This window comes from Pleurodeles waltl, chromosome 9 (assembly GCF_031143425.1).
Source record: "Pleurodeles waltl isolate 20211129_DDA chromosome 9, aPleWal1.hap1.20221129, whole genome shotgun sequence".
NCBI classification, from domain to species: Eukaryota; Metazoa; Chordata; class Amphibia; order Caudata; family Salamandridae; genus Pleurodeles; species Pleurodeles waltl.
The window spans coordinates 59,522,332-59,546,874 of NC_090448.1; the positions used below are offsets into that span (position 1 = coordinate 59,522,332).

A 24,543-nucleotide genomic window follows, 5' to 3' on the forward strand; every position below is an offset into this window, starting at 1 on the left:
AACAACGGATAATGTTAAGCTATTTGTGGTCTATGGAAGCTGGATCTTTGGGGCTTATTTAGGGGGCTTGGCCTAGGACAGCGCCACTAGTCTTCTTGCTGGGCTGCACTACGCTACTGCACTAGGGCATGAATGTACCGCATTTATGCAATATGGTGTATTGCTGTCCTTTCCCCCTGCATTGGCGCAAAATTGGCTGCGCAGCGCCAACGCAGGCATCCATGCACCATGGTGCAAGGGTGCTTGTGTTGTAAGGAGGATTGTTTTTCTACAGGAAGGGGCACCTTCTTGCAGAAAAGCAATATCGAGAGGCGTTTTCCTCTTTCTATGCGTGTTGCAGAATGCAGCACTCAAAGAAAGGGGGAAGTACTAGGAGAAATACAAATATTTCTCTTAGTTACGCCTGTTCTGGGGAGGCGTAAGGTTTATGTGATTAAGTAAATCTGGGGCAGCGTCAAAATCCATGGGTGTTGCGTAGGAAAACCCACTGCAACGTCCATTGAACGCCTCGCTGGCGCAGAGTAAGGCAGCGCACCGACCTGCACTGCCTTGCCTTACTCCATATCTATGAGACCATTAAAAGCCACACAAAGTGGCTTTGCGTGACCTCATAGATAGGAGTGAGAGTCTTGCGCTGTCAGAGCGTAAAAAAAAATTACACTTCGGTGGCGCAAGCCTCTCATAAATAGGCCCCCCAAGTCTCTTGCAGATCTGTTGGCCTTTCATCCAGTCCACTGCTGCTCCTTAACACAAGTGGTTGGGTGATTGCTAGCGCTTGAAGCAGAATATCCAGGCTGTGCCTGAGGGCATTAACTCCCTGCGGATATCTGCCTTTCACAGCTCTGACTTGTGTCAGGTAAAATTCACCTAATTTAGTCATTCCAGGATGTTTCTTTGACTGATCATGTCTCCTTAGATTTTGTGACCTATTGTAATGTCACTCAAGAAATGGATTAACAAAAAACAAAATTGAGCAACAGCACAGTTTTTTGGCACATATTGTTCCAGGTGAGCAATTAATGACCTTTTCAGAAGTTGCTATCACGAGATAACTGTACAACTCCCTGTTTGTGTGCCTTTACCTTGTGAGGTGCAACTTGGGAGGTGTGCAACCCCCCCATGATAATTCCCTGTGAACAATAAGGGCCTGATTCTAACTTTGGAGGACGGTGTTAAACCGTCCCAAAAGTGGCAGATATACCACCTACCGTATTACGAGTCCATTATATCCTATGGAACTCGTAATACGGTAGGTGGTATATCCGCCACTTTTGGGACGGTTTAACACCGTCCTCCAAAGTTAGAATCAGGCCCTAAGTCATGCCATGTTGAATTCATAGTCGCATGGCCAGCCAGTAGAGGGCGTGGAAGGGTACGCTAAGGATGAAAGGGTGTTAGGCCCTGCAGGACTGAACCCCTTCTGATCATGCCCACATTGCAACCGCTTTCCCTTAGAAAGATGACTGTAGCGAGTGGCACTGAGTGCCCCCCCTCCCCCCAGACATCACGTGTGAGTTGTAAGTTTGCCCATGACCTCAGTCATCTGAGTGTAATCACTTCCCTCCTGTGTATGTTCACGCTTGCCAGGAAGGGTGGTAGCTCAGAGGCACGCCATCAGCCACAAGCCTTCAGTACACATCATGTTTTTTACTACCATGTCGGGTGTGCCCTAATTTGGCAACAGGGCACACTGTTTCGTAATATTTGAACAGTGTTAAGTGTGATTCACAGAAGCAATCTAGTCTATTCTTCAAAAAGCGCTACCATTGTTGTACAGTCACTTCCATAGAATTAATAGTCACCCTGACACTTAGGATCACTTATAGGTCAGCCTCACTGTATTTGATTCACTCCCTACGGCTTCCTTGCCATCGCGGGGCTACCGAATGTTCTCGGAAGGAAGACAGCGCCTAGAGAGGTCAAGGTTTGGTTTATGTCAAGGCGAGACCTGCCTGTCCATCTTCCACGTTCAGTGTCGAGTGATGGCCACCTAAGAGCAACTGTCCCGCAGAGCTACATCCTTGTGCCTGGTCAAAGGGTAAACACCCACCGTTTACACGCTGGGCAGAAACAGAGGCATGGAATCTGCTAATAGCGGGTCCTGGGAGGAGAGAGGCAGAGAGACGCGTTCCCTTACACTGCCCTCCTCACAGACAGACTGCCAGCAGCGTGCCCAGGGAGGAGAGAGGCAGAGAGACGCGTTCCCTTACACTGCCCTCCTCACAGAGAGAGACAGCCAGCAGCGTGTCCTGGGAGGAGAGAGGCAGAGAGACGCGTTCCCTTACACTGCCCTCCTCACAGAGAGAGACAGCCAGCAGCGTGTCCTGGGAGGAGAGAGGCAGCGAGACGCGTCCCCCTTACACTGCCCTCCTCACAGAGAGAGACTGCCAGCAGCGTGTCCTGGGAGGAGAGAGGCAGCGAGACGCGTCCCCCTTACACTGCCCTCCTCACAGAGAGAGACTGCCAGCAGCGTGTCCTGGGAGGAGAGAGGCAGCGAGACGCGTCCCCCTTACACTGCCCTCCTCACAGAGAGACAGCCAGCAGCGTGTCCTGGGAGGAGAGAGGCAGAGAGACGCGTTCCCTTACACTGCCCTCCTCACAGAGAGAGACAGCCAGCAGCGTGTCCTGGGAGGAGAGAGACGCGTTCCCTTACACTGCCCTCCTCACAGAGAGAGACTACCAGCAGCGGGTCCTGGGAGGAGAGAGGTAGAGAGACGCGTTCCCTTACACTGCCCTCCTCACAGAGAGAGACTGCCAGCAGCGTGTCCTGGGAGGAGAGAGGCAGAGAGACGCGTTCCCTTACACTGCCCTCCTCACAGACAGACTGCCAGCAGCGTGTCCTGGGAGGAGAGAGGCAGAGAGACGCGCCCCTTACACTGCCCTCCTCACAGAGAGAGACTGCCAGCAGCGTGTCCTGTGAGGAGAGAGGCAGAGAGACGCGTTCACTTACACTGCCCTCCTCACAGAGAGAGACTGCCAGCAGCGTGTCCTGGGAGGAGAGAGGCAGAGAGACGCGCCCCTTACACTGCCCTCCTCACAGAGAGAGACTGCCAGCAGCGTGTCCTGGGAGGAGAGAGGCAGAGAGACGCGCCCCTTACACTGCCCTCCTCACAGAGAGAGACTGCCAGTAGCGTGTCCTGGGAGGAGAGAGGTAGAGAGACGCGTTCCCTTACACTGCCCTCCTCACAGACAGACTGCCAGCAGCGTGTCCTGGGAGGAGAGAGACGCGTTCCCTTACACTGCCCTCCTCACAGAGAGAGACAGCCAGCAGCGTGTCCTGTGAGGAGAGAGGCAGAGAGACGCGTTCCCTTACACTGCCCTCCTCACAGAGAGAGAGACTGCCAGCATCGGGCCCTGTGAGCAGAGAGGCAGAGAGACGCGTTCCCTTACACTGCCCTCCTCACAGAGAGAGACTGCCAGCAGCGTGTCCTGGGAGGAGAGAGGCAGACAGACGCGCCCCTTACACTGCCCTCCTCACAGAGAGAGGAGAGACTGCCAGCTGCGTGTCCTGTGAGGAGAGAGGCAGAGAGACGCGCTCCCTTACACTGCCCTCCTCACAGAGAGAGACAGACTGCCAGCAGCGTGTCCTGGGAGCAGAGAGGCAGAGAGAAGCGTTCCCTTACACTGCCCTCCTCACAGTGAGAGACTGCCAGCAGCGTGTCCTGTGAGGAGAGAGGCAGAGAGACGCGTTCCCTTACACTGCCCTCCTCACAGAGAGAGACTGCCAGCAGCGTGTCCTGGGAGGAGAGAGGCAGAGAGACGCGTTCCCTTACACTGCCCTCCTCACAGACAGACTGCCAGCAGCGTGCCCAGGGAGGAGAGAGGCAGAGCGCTCCCTTACACTGCCCTCCTCACAGAGAGACTGCCAGCAGCGTGTCCTGGGAGGAGAGAGGCAGAGAGACGCGTTCCCTTACACTGCCCTCCTCACAGAGAGAGACTGCCAGCAGCGTGTCCTGGGAGGAGAGAGGCAGAGAGACGCGTTCCCTTACACTGCCCTCCTCACAGACAGACTGCCAGCAGCGTGCCCAGGGAGGAGAGAGGCAGAGCGCTCCCTTACACTGCCCTCCTCACAGAGAGACTGCCAGCAGCGTGTCCTGGGAGGAGAGAGGCAGAGAGACGCGTTCCCTTACACTGCCCTCCTCACAGAGAGAGACTGCCAGCAGCGTGTCCTGGGAGGAGAGAGGCAGAGAGACGCGTTCCCTTACACTGCCCTCCTCACAGAGAGACTGCCAGCAGCGTGTCCTGTGAGGAGAGAGGCAGAGAGACGCGTTCCCTTACACTGCCCTCCTCACAGAGAGAGACTGCCAGCAGCGTGTCCTGGGAGGAGAGAGGCAGAGAGACGCGTTCCCTTACACTGCCCTCCTCACAGACAGACTGCCAGCAGCGTGCCCAGGGAGGAGAGAGGCAGAGCGCTCCCTTACACTGCCCTCCTCACAGAGAGACTGCCAGCAGCGTGTCCTGGGAGGAGAGAGGCAGAGAGACGCGTTCCCTTACACTGCCCTCCTCACAGAGAGAGACTGCCAGCAGCGTGTCCTGGGAGGAGAGAGGCAGAGAGACGCGTTCCCTTACACTGCCCTCCTCACAGACAGACTGCCAGCAGCGTGCCCAGGGAGGAGAGAGGCAGAGCGCTCCCTTACACTGCCCTCCTCACAGAGAGACTGCCAGCAGCGTGTCCTGGGAGGAGAGAGGCAGAGAGACGCGTTCCCTTACACTGCCCTCCTCACAGAGAGAGACTGCCAGCAGCGTGTCCTGGGAGGAGAGAGGCAGAGAGACGCGTTCCCTTACACTGCCCTCCTCACAGAGAGACTGCCAGCAGCGTGTCCTGTGAGGAGAGAGGCAGAGAGACGCGTTCCCTTACACTGCCCTCCTCACAGAGAGAGACTGCCAGCAGCGTGTCCTGGGAGGAGAGAGGCAGAGAGACGCGTTCCCTTACACTGCCCTCCTCACAGAGAGACTGCCAGCAGCGTGTCCTGTGAGGAGAGAGGCAGAGAGACGCGTTCCCTTACACTGCCCTCCTCACAGAGAGACTGCCAGCAGCGTGTCCTGTGAGGAGAGAGGCAGAGAGACGCGTTCCCTTACACTGCCCTCCTCACAGAGAGAGACTGCCAGCAGCGTGTCCTGGGAGGAGAGAGGCAGAGAGACACGTTCCCTTACACTGCCCTCCTCACAGAGAGACTGCCAGCAGCGTGTCCTGTGAGGAGAGAGGCAGAGAGACGCGTTCACTTACACTGCCCTCCTCACAGAGAGAGACTGCCAGCAGCGTTTCCTGGGAGGAGAGAGGCAGAGAGACGCGTTCACTTACACTGCCCTTCTTCCATAGAGAGACAGTCATCAGTGTATTGTAGGAAGAGAGAGACAGAGACATGTTCTCTCACACTACCCTGCTTACAGAGACAGGGCAGACTGTCAGCAGCGTGTTCAGGGAGGAGAGAGGCAGACAGGCATGTTCTCTCACCCTACCCTGATTACAGAGAGAGGACAGACTACCAGCAGCGTGTCCTGGAGAGAGAGAGGCATGTTTTCTCACCTTATCCTGCTTCCAGAGAAAGACAGACTGTCAGCAGCGTGTCCTGGGAAGAGAGAGGCAGAGAGACATGTTCTCTCACCTTACCCTGCTTCCAGAGAGAGACAGACTGCTTCCAGAGGGAGAGACAGGCTGTCAGCGGCGTGTCCTGGGAAAAGAGAGGTAGAGGGGCATGTTCTCTCACCTTACCCTGCTTCCAGAGAGATACTGCTTCCAGAGAGAGACAGACTGCTTCCAGAGAGAGAGACAGGCTGTCAGCGGCGTGTCCTGGGAAAAGAGAGGTAGAGGGGCATGTTCTCTCACCTTACCCTGCTTCCAGAGAGAGACTGCTTCCAGAGAGAGACAGACTGCTTTCAGAGAGAGACAGGCTGTCAGCGGCGTGTCCTGGGAAAAGAGAGGTAGAGGGGCATGTTCTCTCACCTTACCCTGCTTCCAGAGAGAGAGAGACTGCTTCCAGAGAGAGACAGACTGCTTCCAGAGAGAGACAGACTGTCAGCGGCGTGTCCTGGAAAGAGAGACGCATGTTCTCTCACCTTACCCTGCTTCCAGAGAGAGGACAGACTGCTAACAGCGGGTCCTGGGAGGAGAGAGGCAGTGAGACCTTCTCTTACACTGCCCTGCTTCCAGAGAGAGAGACAGTCAGCATCGTGTCGTAAGAAGAGAGAGACAGAGACATGTTCTCTCATACTACCCTGCTTACAGAGGGAGAGAGAGACTGTCAGCAGCGTGTCCGGGAGGAGAGAGGCAGTGAGACCTTCTCTTACACTGCCCTCCTCACAGAGAGAGACAGACTGCCAGCAGCGTGTCCTTGGAGGAGAGAGACAGAGACAGGTTATTTTACACTACCCTGATTACAGAGAAGGACAGGCTGTCAGCAGCGAGACCTGGGAGGAGAGAGGCAGAGAGACATGTTCTGTTACACTGCCCTTCTTACAGAGAGAGACTGCCAGCAGCGTGTCCTTGGAGGAGAGAGACGTTCTCTTACACTGCCCTCCTCACAGAGAGGGACAGGCTGTCAGCAGCGAGGCCTGGGAGGAGAGGGGCAGAGAGACATGTTCTCTCACCTTACCCTGCTCCCAGAGAGAGACAGACTGTCAGCGGCGTTCTCTGTGGGGAGGGAGACAATCTCTCACACTACCCTGTTTGCAAAGACACATAATTCCGCACATTCTGAAAAAATATTAAGTATTTGTGAATAAGATTAAAAAAAGAAAATCTGCGTCTTGTCCTTGGACGCCGGCCAGAGACACCAAAGAAACTACAAAGGAGCCTGTCCCCAGACGAGAAGCTTCTAGAACAAAACACACGTGGCACCAGTTACAGGTTGGCGAGAACTGAAAATCTTCCAATTTTTGGAGTAAACTTAAAATACACAGGTCAATGCACCACCTGAATTGCCCCCCTCCCCCCATCCCGATCCCTCACCAATTGGGGAAATTAATGTTGAGAAACTTTACCCAGAGTATTTTGACTTGCAACCAGAAGTTAGAGAAGTTTTTGTTCCATTCAAACTGTACATGAATCCTTTGGTTTGTGGTAGCCTGGAAACTGTAAGGCCCTCTACTGGACAAAATGTGTCATCGCATGCATTCCTTGTATGTACCTGGCCAACCAAGGTGGGTGTGGCTTGTTAGGGTTGAAAAGGCAGGTGAACGTCATGTCACATGGAGTTAATTTGCACCCTCTCTAAAACCCTCGCCTTTCGCCTTGCATCATTTTCTATCATATATTTTTAGCTCATACCATGTGATGCTCGCTTTACTCTGTCTTGTTCCTATCATATTTGATCTATTGTTTTTCTAACCTGGTTACCTGGAAATTTCTCAATGGGCGCTACATTGCCTAAGGACCCAATACTGTAGATACATCAACGAACACAGTTCAAATACCAACCTCCAGCCACAACCAGGCCACGTGCAGGCAAAGGGCTTCTCCCCGGTGTGTCTCCTCAGGTGGGCTTTGAGGTGGCTGCTCTTGGTGTACATCTTGGTACATCCAGGGAAAGTACATTTGTGCATTTTGATAATCTCTGCGGCGGCGTTCCGCTGAAATTTTTGACCCACAAGGATTCCAGCTTGGCCCTGAAGTCCACCTCCAGGCCCCACTGGCTTGGCAGCGATGGGTACAGGTGCAATGCGGACAAACTTGGGTGAGAAGTTCGGGTTGGAAGACTGGACCACCTGAGGCACCAGGGCGAAGGTTTGCCCTTGGATGTTGACAAGAAGTTGTGCGATTTTGATGTTGTCCGCGGCTGGCGCTTGTGAGGCAGGGCTCGTGCTGGTCTCTTGTTTGATCTGTACAGGTTGAATCTGAAGAATAACTGGTATCCCCCCCTCCACAGGAGCCGCGTCTCCTGAGGAACCACCATCTCCAGTTGTGGAACCTGATTCCTCGCATTTGCATTCCTTTAAAGAAGGGTCTGGTTCATTACTGCCTTTAGGTCCCACTCCGGCCAAGGAAACATTGGTGAAAGTTCTCAGTTCCTTGGCCTCATGTTTGCTTTCCCTTTTAAGATCCATCTCCATGTTCTCCTCCAAAAATTCCTCAATTTCTTCAAGGGTTGGTTGAAATACCCTGACGTCCTCCATATCCACAGCAAATTCTGGGATATTAAAGTTCTCCTCTTTCACTGTGGGGCTCAGCCTCCGTGCGTCCCACCAAGTCTCAGAAGAGTTCCCCAGCGAGGCCTGAGACAGAAGGTAGTCCAGGATGTTGTCCTGGCTCTCCGCACTGGACGTGCTTCCATAGCTCGAGCTGAGGCCCTGGGAGTCAGGGCTTGAGCACGAGCAGAAGCTCGAGGAGTCGCTGTCGTCCTCTGACATGGGTGAGGGCAGCATCTGGTACGTCCGCCCACCGGTCAGCCTGTCCCCAAAGTAACCGACGGGGGACGCTGCAGATGAAAAGGACTCATCAAATGGAAGTAAGTGGTCTACCATCCCTAGAGAAGGTCCTATGGAGGTCCCACCACCATAGACCAACAAGATCACCCGCGCTGAAGGAAGAAGTCCTAAAGAGAGAAAACAGAAAGTGATGGTTAGTTTGACGTCTGGCCACATCCCTTCGTCTGACACACAGAATCCAGCTCAACATGCAGCCTTGCTTTGCAGACACTATCAGTTTCACATGGAGCTTCCAACACAGCATCTGTTCATTCCATAGCGGGCCCATTGCATAACCAACGTGATTTACGACGGCCTCCGCTTTCCAGGCATTACAACAAGCTTGCAAAATCCTTCTTGCCAAGACCATTTCACAACAATGACCTTGTTCAGCTGGCGAAGTCATGCCCATCCGGAGATAGAGTACAAGTGCTACTGAAGGAGGTAGTAAGACTAGGTGCGGTGGGACACCCAACATAAACCTACCACTGTAGGGCTGGTGGTGCCCACAATCACCTCTACAGAAACCCAACATAAAACTTCCTCTGTGTGGTTAATGGTGTCCACAATCACCTCTACGGATGCAGAACATCCATCTACCTCTGTGGGGTTGGGGGGTGTTCACAATCACCTCTACAGACACTCAACATAAGTCTACCTCTGTGGGGCTAGGGATGTCCACAATCACCTCTACAGCCACTCAGCATAAGTATACCTCTGTGGGGCTAGGGATGTCCACAATCACCTCTACAGCCACTCAGCATAAGTCTACCTCTGTGGGGCTAGGGATGTCCACAATCACCTCTGCAGCCACTCAGCATAAGTCCACCTCTGTGGGGCTAGGGGTGTCCACAATCACCTCTACGGGTGCTCAACATAAGCCTACCTCTGCAGGGCTGTCCATAATCACATCTATAGATGCCCAACATAAGCCTAACTCTGTGGGGATGGTGGTGTCCACAATCACCTCTATAGATGTTCAACATAAATCTACCTCTGTGGGGTTGGTAGTTTCCACAAACATCTCTACAACTCTGAAGAGGTTCCCATCTGGTGACAGGTGTGTAACACAAGCCCCTGCAGCTCAAAGGATTCCCCACTCTTTTAGGGCTCTTCATTTAGCCTAAGGTCTATGAAGATCTGGGAGTTTTAGGGGGCCCTCACCACAATCTGCAGCAAGGGGCACCATCATTTTGCCTTTTGCTTCTGACTAGTACCCACAATATATAGTGTTGTTTTCTAGGTGATGTAGGTGCCATTATTGCTGGAATTAAAAATTGTGATGAGAAGAGAACACAAATTTGATGGTTAAACCTAGGCCTGGGTGGAATTTCAATTATGTCAGAGTAATTGGATTAATTTTGGTAATTCCGTGTCAAGCTCTGATAGGAAATTACCAATAATAACACGATTATGCCCACTTGCGTAATTAAGAGTAACTTGGAGGACAATATCCTCCAGCAAGAGCACATTTAATGAGTGTGAGCATCATGTTTGTTGAATAAAGTACTATTTATTAGCGCAAAATGCATCCTCGTGCTCATTTCGGACACGGGGTGCTTTTTCAGCTAAGAAAATGACAGTACTAGCCAAGAGTACGTTGGGGGGGGGGGGGGGGGTGGAGTCTGTCTCAGAGGGACATCTAGCAGGAGGCGGCTCTGAGCTCGCTATTAATGTTCTGTTGCATTTAGCGCCATTTATTAGTGCAAAATGCATCCCCCTAGCCATTTTAGAAGCGAGGGGACCTTTTTGCATTAGGGAAATAGTGTTAAATGCTGAATTACTCTGCTATTATGCATGACCTGTAACTTACCAGCCGGTTTGTGACGTGCTATTTTCTATTAACGCTTATTTTAATATTCGATATTTTGTGTCAGCTTGCGGTTCGTTATCTTATGAGTGAAGCAACGTGAAATGTACTGTTTGAAAGTATGTTAGCGATGGTTTCAGACAGTGGTTTCAGACAGTCTGTTTTTTATGTAAAAGTCTTACCAAGCTGCGAATCGTCATCGAAGCACTATACAGATGATGTGATTAAGAAGTCAACAGGCGGCAGAGATTTCGCCAATGACAGCAAAATATACACTTTCAAAATATCAAATGCGACAAGCCGTGAGCGCGCCCCGGATTGAAGGTGGGACACTCTGGCCCCCCTAATGCTCCGCCGCAGGCAGTCGGTGATGGCAGTGCCAAGTGCCTCACTGCTGCCGTTTGTTGTGTACATAAAGCCGGGGTGAGCCTGGCAACCGGCACGTGACCCGGCGCCTCTCCATCTGCCCACCTTACGGAATGCCCACCGTGCGCCGAATTCTGCTGCCACCTATGGAATCTTTCTGCCACGTGTGACCTGTTCCGTAGGTGCCCAGCTCCGGTTACCAACACGCGTCTCGGTTTCACTTAACCTCTCCGCGTACGTGTTCTGTTGTGCATACAGCGCTTAACCAGCAAAGCATTCTTCTAAGCACATCTAACTGTGAGATAAAGAGCTACAATTTACTAATAAACTAAAGGGTTTGTGTGGTGAGAAAACCCCGCCAGTGCGTTCCCCTTCGAATTTCGTACTTGGTCCACAAATTCATCACCCTCGACTAGGCCCTAAATCCTTAGGTAACCCTATTATTTTAAAACTAATCTAATGTTCGCATCTGATTACAACCTGGCGCCCCGAAGCGCCCAGGAAGGCACTTTACAAGTAACATTCAATAAATAAAGCAAGAGAGGATTTTGGAGAAAATATACTTCGCCAGGATCACACAACTTGATCGAGTGGATTAGAAATCTGGTGTTCTGATTCCACACTTAGATCACATCTCTTCCTTTGTCAATTTAATTGGTGGCAAATGTTAGGGGAGAATCTGGGCTTTGGTGGCAGACCTGTGTCCCTGAAAGGACTGAGGGGCTGGGTCAGGGTCATGTGAATGTCATTAAGCCTGATTCACGTCCACAGGTATGTCCTCTTGACATGTTACTGGCTCCACCCCAGCCCATCAAGCCTTTCGTAGATGCCCACTGATACGTAACTGCCCTGCAGTCAGTGCTGTTCAGGTCCCTGTGCTTGTCAAGGTGAGAGTGAGAATGAAAGACGCAGTGGAAAGGACTTTCCAGGGAGCGCAGCCCGGTCCTGTGACAAGGCACTCAGTCACCCGATCAGTGCGTGAGGCTCGAGTGGCACCAACAGTGGGCATGTGACAGGCAGCGTAGGAAACACCGTGCACGGCGCGCGCCTTCCTCGTGCCGTATGAAGTACTGTGGCATGCTCTGGAAGGGAGCCTGATCTGGTGATCAGGGGACCTGCGTTATAATTCTATCTCATCCACCTTCTGAACGGTGTGATCTTGCGCAAGTCACCTTATCTCCTTGTGATCGGAAAGATGGATCCTGTTCGGACTCAGGGCACACAACCGTTAGCAGATGCGATAGATAAACTTGCCATTTAACCCCACTAAGGTACATCGGCCTGGATTTATTTATTTCTTGAAACACAGCAACCAACTTTGTAGCACTGTGCAGGGGGGGGGAGTGGGGGCTGGGGGTTGGGGTCGGGCGCAAAGCCGCATGTACTGCTGATGTCATCCCGTTAGCTCGTGCTCTAAAAAGCTGCCTTGTGTACAGCATCACACCATGGTGCAGAGGTGTGTGTGCTGTGTAGGATAGGATTCATACTGAAAGCACACCCTTCTTAGGTACACAAACGTGGAAGGATCCTACACACTGGGTGTCTCCTGCACACATTGTTTGGATTTTATAGAAATGAAGACATTTCCCCTTGTTCTGCCTGTTTCAGGGAGGCATTCTTTTTGACACAATCCCAGTATGGCTATCCTAGAAGGTCGGGATTTATGTCACAGCCTATGGGGGTTTGTGCTGAGCTGCCCAAGTAACACCCTGGTAATGACCCTTGACACAGTAGCCCAACGTGCTTTTTGTGCTAAGAAAGTTTTAATAACTTCTATGTTGGAAAGAAAATAACTTGCACCACTTTGTATCACTTTGTGCTGCCAAGGCCTTGGAAAATCTGGGCCTGACTGTCCAGGATATCAGTTAAAGAAACTCAGTGGGCTGATTTGCTTGCTGCAAAGATCTGTCTGAAAGCCCGGGTCTCACGTTTATGTCTTGTGAATCTTTCACACTTCTAGAAATGTATGAAAAGAACCAGGGGCCAGATGTACGAAAGTTGGGAATTGCGACTTGCAATTTGCGAGTCGGAGCGACTCGCAAATTGCAAGTCGCAATTCCCAATGCAGTACGGTGTCTCAGACACCGACTGCAACTCGCTATGGGGTCGCAATGACCCACCTCATGAATATTCATGAGGTGGATCGCAAATTGCGGCCCCATAGCGAGTATGGGCACTCGCTAACATGGACGCCTGCTGACGTCAGCAGACCTCCATGTTCGCGACCTGCTTTTAAATAAAGCAGTTTTTTTTTTTTGAAGTGTAGCCCGTTTTCCTGACAGGAAAACGGGCTACACTTCAAAAAAAACCGAAACCTTTTGTTTCGGTATTTTTTCAGGGCAGGGAGTGGTCCCTTGGACCACTCCCTGCCCTGAAAAAATATTTTGGGGTCCAGTCACAAACTGGAAGGGGTCCCATGGGGACCCCTTCCAATTTGCGAGTGGGTTACCATCCACTTGAAGTGGATGGTAACTGCGATGCCATTTGCGACCGCGTACGCGGTCGCAAATGGTATTGCATCCCATAGCGGCTCGCAAATAGGAAGGGAACACCCCTTCCTATTTGCGAGTCGGAAATGCATATTGCGAGTCGGTAACGACTCGCAATATGCATTTCTGCATGCCAAACCCACGTTTGCGACTCGCAAACTGGCCCCAGATGTTTAGTAATGAAGTGTACTTTTTGTAAAGGCAGGGCAATTCAGGTGATGGGATGCACACTAGAGTCCATTGGTCTGTGAGCCACCTGTGGGTTATACTTTTGAATAAAAGCAGACTCCAGCTTTCATCCAGTAGGCTGGTGGTTCCCAACCGTTTCACCTCCGTGGTCACCCACGTCATCATTACTGGAACCCAGGGACCCCCACAGAATCATTTTTGGAATCCAGGGCCCCCACACTGAGTCATTACTGAAAGCTGGTTACCTGATCTGCTAATATTATTTAATTTTCTAAGCAGTCGCGGACCCCCTGAGGAGGCTTCACTCACCCCCAGTGGTCCCCGGACCACAGGTTGGGAACCACTGCTATAGACAATAAGCTGAGTATGATTCAGGAAAATAGTGACATTTGCTACCACAAAACTTATCTAACCAGATGAGATTTAAAGTTGTCATTCAGGATATAATATTACAATTGGTGACAAGGCCTCGTCTGAGATAATCAAATACAGGGACAGTCCATAATCCTTACTGTAACCACTTCAGTGGTACCGCAGTGGATCTTGTAGCAAATAAAGCCACAGTAGGCCTTACGTTGACCATCCAGTGCAGAGAAAAATCAGTTCTTTTCACCCAGCCCTGCAACTATAACAACCATCCACAACAGGCATCGTAGAATGTTACTTTCTTTGAGGATGTCTGCTTCGATGCTGATGTTTTGTGACCAAAATGGTCCCTTTGACCCAATCAAAGAGCAACACAACAGGGAAATTCTGGAATCCTGCTTGATGGAGACTAATGGAGTAAGATTTGTGGTTGAAAGGGGGTGATTTTTCTATTTGGAATAACAACCTGTGATAACTACCACAGAACCTGAGGATATGGCTGATGTGACCTCTCCCCCAAGACACATTATCAGAACAACCAGTGACTACATGAATGATTTTCAATTAGATTGAGCATAAGCAAATTTGTCTTGTTGATATCTTGAAAATCTGGCTTGAATCATCCTCCCGTGAACAAGCATTAGACATATGTGCCCGAGAGCGCCTAGATGCCTCCCTGCTACCAGAACATCATGCTTTCAGGTCTGGATTCGTTGTTACCAAGTGTGTAAGCCAGATTGATTCAATTCAGGAGATCCGTCAAGTGAAAGGCCAGGTCCTGATCCAGGTGCCTCATTGACAGAAAGTTATCTGCTCACCTTGGCTTCTGTGCCGTTTCAGTTCTAAATACTGTTTGTTTCATCGCAGTCACAATGCACAATTCAATCTTCAACCAACATGAACAATGTGTCCTACTATCTTCACATCCTATGATGAGCAGGTGAAGAATAAACACTCTGACGTACAGCGGGCACCTTCGTTGGGTTTTCTGAAGGAAAATGAAGCTGGGGAAAGTCCCACTTTTGCTCAATAAAGCATGCCATTAGACCCAATTCAGGCGGGTTATTCCCAATTTTGTAAGCCAAAAAAGGCTTTACTTTGGTTGTCTCCTGCCTGAAAATGCTTTTGCTTCAATAGAAGTCAATGAGCGAAATACATTCTCCTGATTTTTTTTTTTAAATCCCCCAATATCTTCTTACAAAATGTTGACATGTATGCTCAATGCACTGCCTTGAGTGACACTGACCAGGAAGCTCAGCTAGAGGCTGGCCACGCCCTCTTCCTGCTCTTGTAGCAGGTCATCTGCCAATGACCTATGGTTTCCTCCTGACATTCTTTTCAGACTGAGTCTGTCACTTATTTTTGAATGCCTGTGGCACTGGGGTTAACCATGTGAAACTGATGATAATAATACCTTATTTTATACAGTTTAAACCCCCAGTTTTTGCGCTTCTGGGTGCTGTAAACAATTAAGTTTACCAGATAAAGGTATGCCACCAGGGGCATTATGCTCTAGGACAGGACTTTCCTTTTTTTAAAAAAATCATTGCATTCAGGTGTGTAAGTCGACTTGGTACATTTGAAATGAACGAAAATTAAAATACCCAGAATGCAGTAGGTTGGTAGCAGAAAACTAATGACTACAAAATGGGAGCAACGTTGTCATCGAGTCATCTAGCAACCTTATAAGGACAGGTGTCACAACCACCCAAAGTTTCAGCATTCATGGTGCTCAAATATATTGACCTGAAATATGTGTCGCTCCTCTCTTAGGGCCATTTGTACGAATGCTTTTTCCCATAGGCACAGAATGGGTAAAATCCTTTGCTACATCTGGCCCTTACTCCTTAATAAAGGCTATAGTTACTCATCAATCGTTTTATCAACCTTAGGGGGATGAAAGGCTGAGCCAACGCACCCAGATTCAACTTTGTGACCAAAAGGTTGCACATATATCTCTGCTGCAGACGTAGCTGCCATCTAAGCTGTCTGACCAGCTGTTGGGTAACACTAAGAAGTCTTTTTGCAGCAACAGCTGAAGATAAGCACATGTCATTCCAGGTGCAGCTAGCAGCACCCACATTTACTTTAGGAACTTAAAATAGCACAGGTCTAGCTTGAGGAAGCACTTTACAGTGATCATTTTTATTACAGCAGGAGCATCTTCGCCATGAGGTGCTGTTCCTAGATTAGCACAGTGTGTGTTGTGGGGATAAGTGGGTCCAGTTGAGGCCAGAATCCACAAACAGAACATGGTGTAGGAACAACTAAGCGAGACAGAACTAAACATACTCTGCAGATTTGGTACTTGCATGTTAACAATTTATGGCACTAGGAAAGAAAAGCTGTGTATCTGGAATAAAGGCCAGCAGCCATGATTAGACCCCTTATCTCCCAGTTACAAGTTCAGGTATTTACCACTAGACCAGACCTTCCTGAGTTTCTACCAACTTAGAGGCCGATCACACATATTGAGAAGTGAGTTACTCATGAGGTACTCCTGCCTTAGGGAGATTGGTTGACGGCCACTAGCCCATCAGGTCAGTGGAAGGATGTGCTCCTTTCGCCTAGGTGGACTATGCCCACCCTCTCAGACAGCCTGAGATCCCTGTGCCTTCAGCAGAGCCAACATAGAAGTTTGTTATCAAAAAATAAAATACAAATAGCCCAGCCCTCACGGGTTGGGAGTGTTTTTTGAGCCTGTGAAGAAGGTGGTCACTTCTTTGACTTATTGTCGAGGACCCCCAGACTTCTCCTGACAGTCCCAAAAAGGAGAAATGTACGTCAGAATGCATGTCCAACCTAAATAAGGGTTTCAGTTGGACGTAAATTAACCGATGGACTAATGGCGAACAGTCCGTCGCTCAAAGGTTTCTGGGAGCAGAGCCGTCTGCGGCCTCACCACTGCAAACATGGTGCTTGCTATGACTTTAGAGAGTGGGAGCTGCAAATTTGGCGGATGGCACATCCTCCTCTTTTTGGAGGTGGCCTTCTTCTGCCAAAGTTTTAATGAGCTCATTAGTCCTAAATTCCAGGAGTAAGCAAGGAATGCACCAGGAATGGAGGAGTGAGCTGGCATTACTACATGAGTAACTCACACTTACTCCAAGCTAAATCTTTCGGAATCAGGCCCTTTGTTTTGAAAGATTATTTTGTGAGGTAGTCATTGGGTTTCTAGACCTACCAAGCTTCCCCATGTCACAAGTGACACATTCACCCAGTCTTCATTTTTTGACCAACAGCACTTTGGAGTTTTGTTCTTACATACTAGTATGGAATGAAAATCCATGCACAGTAGCACAATATTGTTGAAACAATCCAGCAATGCTCGAAAATATCACGCTTCTCCCGCATGGCACCTGACTATTTGGTAGCAATGTCTTTAGGTGTCTTGCCTTAAAGCACAAGAGAAAAACAAAAACTTTTCAGCTGCTTAGTCAACTGTGTGAACATACTTGGGTTTGCATTTGCTACAGCTGTGCACGTCTTTGCCAAACACACTAACATATTACATCAATGTGCCAGCCTCTAGCTGCCAGCTTCACAGCAGCATCCAAAAGGCTAGCCTGTACTTGTGCAAGCTTTTCAGGGTGGCAAGGGGTGCACCCTCTTGGCAAAGCTTGGTAGAGTGGGATGTTCTATAAATGATTCTCTGGAGACAGTCAGGTGCCTAAGCTCTTCTGTTAAACAAGCCAGGACAAGTTAGCTAAGTGTGTGCTGATGTGCAGATGTGTATTTGACACTTAGCCAAAGGTTTTGCACAGTCGATACCTGATGCTGACATTGTGGAATTACTGAGCCAGGTCACCATGATAAAGTGCAGCCCAGTCTATAGCAATGGACTGCCATTGAGTCAGTTGTGTTGACTCCACCTTCAGCACTTAGCATGGACCTGGAGTTTCCTCCTTTCATTAGAAGCATGAGCCCACACACCAAAGCAAAAAAACAGCTCTAGCTAATGGACTCCTTAATGACATGGGCTTCCTGGCAGCTGAGCACTTTGCCTCGTCATCTGTCACGCATTCGGCCAGTCCTGGCGTTTTAGCCAGCCGCACTTCGCATCCTGGCACTTGTAGTTTCTCTCCACATTTCTGGTACACAAAATGCTCTTGGCTAAAAAGCCATGTCTGGCTGAGTGTGTTACGCATGACAAAGAGCAACTTGGCAGCTCTGACAGTAATTTCTGAAGTGTTAATACAGCCAGATGCCCCTGCAGTAACGTCACCCAGTGTTGTGGCGAACCTCTGTGAATGGCTGCAAGTGAGCGCTTCAATAGAAGTCCAAGGGACATTGTGTAATGTCATCTCACATCAACCCATGTCATATTAAAAACATTTGTGCAAATCTATCTGTTGTTTTTATGTCTCGTCTGCAACAGTGCATGTGCTGCATGTGCTCTCACTTGCGAGAGATATTGCACACAATCAGGGGTATGCAGCCCACCCATTGCTTAACATTCCTTGGCGTCACTGTCACTCTTATTTGCTGCCCTCTAATTGGCCAGTGCATGCTGCCTTCGCTTCCTTGCATTTCGGCTGGAGCATGGACCAAGCACTGATTGCTTCAGCGTGATTGCTGCCCTTTAGCTGATAGCGCGTTGTTTGGGGTTACTATTTTTATCTTAATGTCTTCTGTGCCATCCTTGTTGAACTGCTTGCTATTTGTTGCTATGTTTTTTTACGCCACATACACACTTAAAAGAAGCTCTTTTCTCCTTTCAAATGGAAGTTTATTGTGACAACATATGTTATCTGCTTTTATTGTGACAACAGGTGTTATCTGCTTTCTAAATGAGGCCTGGGCGCAATTGCTTTCTTTATGTGAAAGAATTTTTTGCTGAATGTCATTTTTTTCTTCTTTTTCCCCGATGTGGCAGTCAACTGATTTGCCCAGAATCACAGGGGTGTTGCGCTGAGGCCTATCAAGCACTTGCAAAGCCAATAGGTCTCACCTATGAGATTATTGGCTCTGCCATTGCCTTTTATTTATGCTGTACAGCATGGGCATTGCCTACTTTGGTGTCCATTTTTAGCCATGTTGTATAACAATGTGGCTACCGTGCAACATGGCTAAAAATAATACTAAAAAAATGACTATGACTCATCCAGCGCTAATGCACTTTTTAGAAAAAGCGCATTAGCCCTGTTTGCATTATATTGCCCTTTTAGATTAGTTTTAGACACACTACAAAGCATCTGTGTTGCTGTACAGCATGGCTACAAAACATTGGCAAAGCCAAAAGCTCCCCTAAGTGAGACCTATTGCCTTTACCAATGCTTGTTATGTTGGAAGTAGTTAAACATGGACATCGACATAGGTCCATGTGGGGCCCTATTTTCATGTCCTTAACAGTACTGGCAAAACCAGCAATGAACAATTAATGTGAAAAACAGGTGAAGCATGTCAGTGATTTAGTTCCTGTTTATGTTTCACACGTTTTTTCTTAGTCTTGCATTCCAAAGGTTGAATACTGTGTCAGATGTGTTTTTCTGTGATTTTTTGTGTGTAGCATATTACACTTGTATAGTGCATATTCGAACTGAGCCCCCTCCATAGATTTATATCGGGCCACGATTGAGAACTCTGGAGCTGAGGCTGGACGCAGTGCGGGCTGGTCTTAGTGCAAGTTTCTCACAGTGCCTGTCAGTGGGTCAAAAAGGTGTTCAGAATACATGCTCATCCAATTCTTGGCCTCTCTGCGGAGACCACAGAGCAATGGTCGTGTACACTTGGTGCAATTGTGATTCTGTACAAATGTGTGTGTGAAGGGGGTAGACACACATTTGTCAGAGTTTCGGCTGCCGCTGTGAATCACAAACACCGTAAACCAGCAGGATGCGCCCATTGCCGTTTTCGGCAGGTGCTTTAAAACTTTTTAATGGTACCAATTCTCACCAGCTAATTTACTCTAATTATAGCTGTAATAAAGACACAGAAGCAAACATTATGCAATATTTCTCTAATCCATCCAGTGGGAGGGACAACTCTTAGGCAAGGCATTGGGATAAATTGCTCTACACCAGGTATTAAATACACATCCAGTCCTGTTTTTCCCTGTTTCCCCTGATTTTTTGAGCATGAAAGGAGTATTTCTCTCTCACCTCATGGGATTTGTTTAGGCATCATTGCGTATCCTATGGAGTTTTTGCATTACAATAGAATTGCAAAGAAACTATTTTATAACTTAAAAGTACTCTGAATTGTGGCATATTGAATTGTGTATCTCAGTGGTTCCCATCCTTTTTACTTCTGTGGACCCCCACTGAGTCATTACTGGAATCCGGAGACCCCCCACTAAGTCATTACTGAAAGCTGGAGTCCTAATCTATTAATATGATTTAATTTTCTAAGCAGGGAGGAAGATTCGCGGACCACTCGGACCACAGGTTGGGAACCACTGTCCTAATAGACGCAGTATATACAGGATGTAACGCTTTTTGTATTCATTTTCACTGCAGCAAATTACTTTATTGTTTTAGTCAGGACTAAAAATGCAAGTCAGTCCTATTGGCTTCATCATGGTTGAGTCAAGTGTACTGAATCGATTCCAAGACACGGAGTTAGTAGCCAAAAGGACACAGGCGCGTGATGTGCCCAGGATCACACTATTTGATAAAGCGGAGATTAGAACTCGTGACTATGCTACAATACCAACAACTAAACTACGCGAGCACCGTCCCTCCTACAGCGGAACTTGACACTTGTGCGTTACAACATGACGGGAAGAGAGGGCAGGACCCTCCTGCCCTCTCACTGCCCCCGCGTGCCCAGCCTGTCCATGCGGGGAAGAAGGTCGTGTCAGCAGGAGAAGCGGGACTCTACCCCTAGTGGCCGGCGGAGGGTACTGCACCTTGTTGAGTCGTGGTGCGGGAGCTTCCCTCGCCTCGGCCCCAGAGGCGGGATGGGCGGGATGGCCGACAGTAACCCCGGCTGCCGAGCTCCCAGCCTTGTGATCACAACAGAGCTGGAGAGGGAAAGGAGGGTGGTGAGGAAAAGGGGGAGTAGAGGGCCCGAGAGGGGATAGAAGAGGGAGTGCAAGGGGACAGAAAGGCACATGCATAACAGAAACATATCCAGAGAAATACATGGGGAGCGATAGCACAGAGGTTATGGAGAGAAGAAAATGTGAGTGGATGGGTGGGGGAGAAGAAGGGGAAAGAGAGACAGGGGGTGAGAGAAAAGGGAGAGAGCGTAGAAGAAATGAATGGGGGGTGGTGGGGAGGGGGAGGATCTGAAAGGGAAAGAAATAGAGAGCGAGTGACACGAGTGGAGAAAGTGTAGACCGAAGGACGTTCAGAGGAGGCAGGAGAGGATTAGAGGGGGAACGCCAGAGTGTAATATAAAGATAGAGGTGAGAGAGGACTGAATGAGGAAGGGGAGTTAAAAAACAGAAAGAAGGCGCTGAATGGTCCCCAGTGGAAAGGCACATAACATCACAGTGCGGGGGTGAGGAGATTTTAAAGCGGGGGAGAAGGGAAGAGAAGGAATGAGAAAGAATTAGGGGAGAGGGCAAGAGGCTACAGAAGAGAGAGAGAAAGCACACAGGATAGAAGACGCCCCCACCAGTGCTTTATATGAGCCGGTGTTGTCCGGTACTCAGTACCTGCTCTTCTTTGTTTTGAGAGGTAAAGTACAAGCACTTCGCGGCAGATGTGCAATACTTTTAATTGGAGAGTACCGGCACTTCTCTGGAGTAAGTAGGTACTCTGGGAAATGGAGACCTGCACTTCTGTTTTTTCATTTCAAGCACTGGCTACCACCCAAAACCACGACTATCGGAAAAGTACTTATTCGGATCAGTTTTTTGTGTGAAAACCGCGCATTTCGGTTTTAGGTCAAATCTGTCCTCCAGTTATGATGGCTCCCAACAGCTGGCAGCGAACAGGTGAGGGATGTCAGAGGCTCCCCGGAGCAGGTCAGTCATAGGAAACTACCTTTTCTGACATGGGGTGGGGGGGGTGTCTGAACACCCCCCGCGAGCCCTTCACAATATATACAAATACACATTACTTTGTAAACGTGTTTGGTGCGGTCAGGGCACCTCTATCGCGTGTACCCAGGTATATATGCACACTAAAATGTTCTTGCCTTGTCATAGTCAAGCAGCAAAACACAAGCACGGTCAGGCATACATTCATCCAGCCCGGAGCAAGGAGTCTCTTTGAGGTACGCCGAGATCAGTGTGGCACAGGAGAGGGGTCCCAGCCGCCGCCGAGCGCCTCTACCAGCCGGGCCTGGAATGACAACAACACGCAGATTGCGCACACAGCCCCTCGCAGCTGCACCAGAAAACACCAGGCAGAGCCCTCTGGAGGCTGGGCACAACCCACCGGGGCGATCCCTGCTGTCCCAGCAGAGATCCGGCATCCCTGCATCATGGCCAGTGGGCATCCAACCACCCCAGGGAGAGAACGCATGAACCGCCCCGCGCCACAGAAACACGCGCCGCAGATCCAGCCACATGTCACCAGGTACAGACATGGGCAGCACCGGGGGCGTAACAAAGGCCCCCGCAGCCCCCCGAGCTCCAGGGAGGCCCCCCCTCAGCACTGTGCAAGGGGCGGCAGTCCCCTGGCTGGGTCCAGGAGAAAGGGGGCCCCTTACAGGTACTTTGCAGGGGGGTCTTTTTGGTATTGTTATGCCACTGGGCAGCACATGTGTTTAAAGGCTCCGTCGTTGCTCGGAGCTGCACCTAATCGCTACACCTCCCCCGTGCCACGCTCCCCGCCACCCTTGCAAGGGATCGAGCTATGTAACATATGTCAATCGGGCTTCGTAAACACGCACGGTAATCACCCCAAGCTGGCCTGCCTGGTGATCGTTGTTACAGCTTCCTCTCAGCCTTAAATCATCAGCGCAAACTTACGAAGTCCGATCAGGCAGAGAAATCAACAAGAAATGCATCTTACAATTCCATCCATAACTGCAAAATAGACCCACGCACAGAGCAGCCTGTCCTCTATATCTGACATACTGGCGAATAAACACAAAAATATGAAATTCGAAACATTTTGTACGACAAACCACGAGAGACCCAGCTCCAGCCCAATCCCACATCTGTCATGTTACCAACCCCCTCCCCCGCCTCAAGTACCCCCATACCAGCCCAGTCGGTTCATGTAAACATCACGCTGCCATATGCTCCCAGGCTGCGCCTGCAAAACCTGTTTTCTTTTGCAGCAAAAACATCAAAAGCAGGTCCGGTTTCTCTTCCTACCTGGACTCTCGGAGAAAAAAAAAAACAGAATCCAAAATGTTATTTAAAAATAAAAAAAATCAATCCAAGTTGGTGTTGTCCCCGCAGCGGAGCTGCGCCGGGTGCCCTTGAACTTGACGGCGCTGCGCGTCCTGCGGCTGCCACTGCTACTATGTGCCCGTCACATGACTCACCCGTGGGTTATAAAAGTAAAAGCAGGCGGGGGCTCGCGGAGGGCTCGACCCAGCCGCGCCCCCTGATTGGACAGCGGTCCGAGGGGCCTGGCTTGCTCCTTTGTCGTCAATGGAAGGAGCTGCCAGGCCTCCCCCCTCCGGCCCCGCCTTTCGCCCCGATGTGGGAGCAAAACAAGCTGCAGGAATTCCGGGCTCCGTGGCATGCATGCTATGCTATGTTATTCTCACTGTGTAGCGCCAGCCGCCATTGTTATGGCCTCGTGGCGCATGTGGGGAAACTGGGAGGTATGCAGGTAGGCCGGCGATTCCACAAGGCTAGTGGGGTTGGGTCCTAGCGAGTTACATGCCTTGCATACCGGAAGTAACAGAAGGGTGTACAGGATGCAGATTTTTGCAGAACCGTAGTCATACACTGAGGGATTTATACAGGCTGGTGTTGTTGGAAGGACGATAGAGCTGGAGCGGAGTAAGTCACACGTTAGGAGTATGAGTGACTAACTGGGCTTCAGTGGGGTATTAAAAAAACGGGAAACTCCCCAAAAAGCTCAATGGCAAGAATTGTATTGAAATTCCATTCATACATCGCTCACGTTCCCTGAAGCGCTTTTAGGCTAGAAGCAGGCTTTTCCAATAGGAACAGTGATGGATCAGACATAGGCCAGTCTTGCTGGGGCTATAGGGTTCTACACACGACCATATACCGGAAAGCGTGGAACTGCAAGGTTTCAGGCCAGGCTGGTGACTCTGTATGGCAGGGCTGGGTCAGCATCGTGTGTAATGCGCAGGGCGTGTCTTCCACAGAGGAGGTTTGTAGTAAACTGCCCTCGGCGTCCCAGCGCCCCTCCCGTCCCACAGGAAAGGCACGTGCTCTTGTTTTTCTACCCTGTGGCCCGGGAGGGGGCGGAGGAGACGCCGAGCCTTGTGCAGAAGCGGAGGGCGGGGCGCCGAGGAAGATGCAAGGCGGCGGGCTTCCTTTTCGTGCTGGGTACCAGAGATGCGCGAGCCGAGCCAGCAAACAGAATGGCTTGATCCAAGAGCCTGAACACGAGCCGAGCCAACAAAATGTAGTTTAGTTGCATTTATGTTGCGCTTAGTACCCCTTGGCGAGGCGTTTAAGCGCTATGGCAAGTACAATTTGCAACAAACGTCATTTTAATAGAGGCTAAACAATAAACTCCAATTAAAAAAAAAACTTTATATCTTTGTACCATGGAAAGGTAATTAGATTATATCTCTGCATTGCATGCTGTTTAGTATAAGTGATAGTTTCTGTACACGAACATAGAAACATACATTGAACAGCTCCCACCCTGATGATGATCACATTAGTGGACCGAGACAAGTCGAATGTCACAGTGCCCGGTATATAGGGTTTAATTATATACGGAGAAAAAATATAGTCTAATAAACTACAGAGCATTGTGTACACAGCTCCCACCCCGAACTTGTGTACAATAGGGTTCTCTCAAGTGTGATGAGGAATGAAAAGGAGGAAAAGTGAAATAAAGAAATTGTTGAGGATCACACAAG

At 49.7% G+C, this 24,543-nt stretch overlaps 1 protein-coding gene across 1 annotated transcript in view; it reads right to left on the reverse strand.

Annotated features, from left to right (window-relative positions):
• The window catches only part of KLF15 (KLF transcription factor 15), a 37,844-nt gene extending 14,851 nt beyond the window's left edge, over positions 1 to 22,993 (reverse strand). The window contains exons 1-2 of the mRNA XM_069206280.1: positions 22,841 to 22,993; positions 7,418 to 8,531 (exon numbers count right to left, since the gene is read on the reverse strand). Of these exons, the coding sequence (XP_069062381.1) occupies positions 7,418 to 8,460 (1,043 nt within the window). The 5' untranslated portion in view covers positions 8,461 to 8,531; positions 22,841 to 22,993. The remainder of the gene's footprint in view (positions 1 to 7,417; positions 8,532 to 22,840) is intronic.
• Positions 22,994 to 24,543: the final 1,550 nt, after the last annotated feature.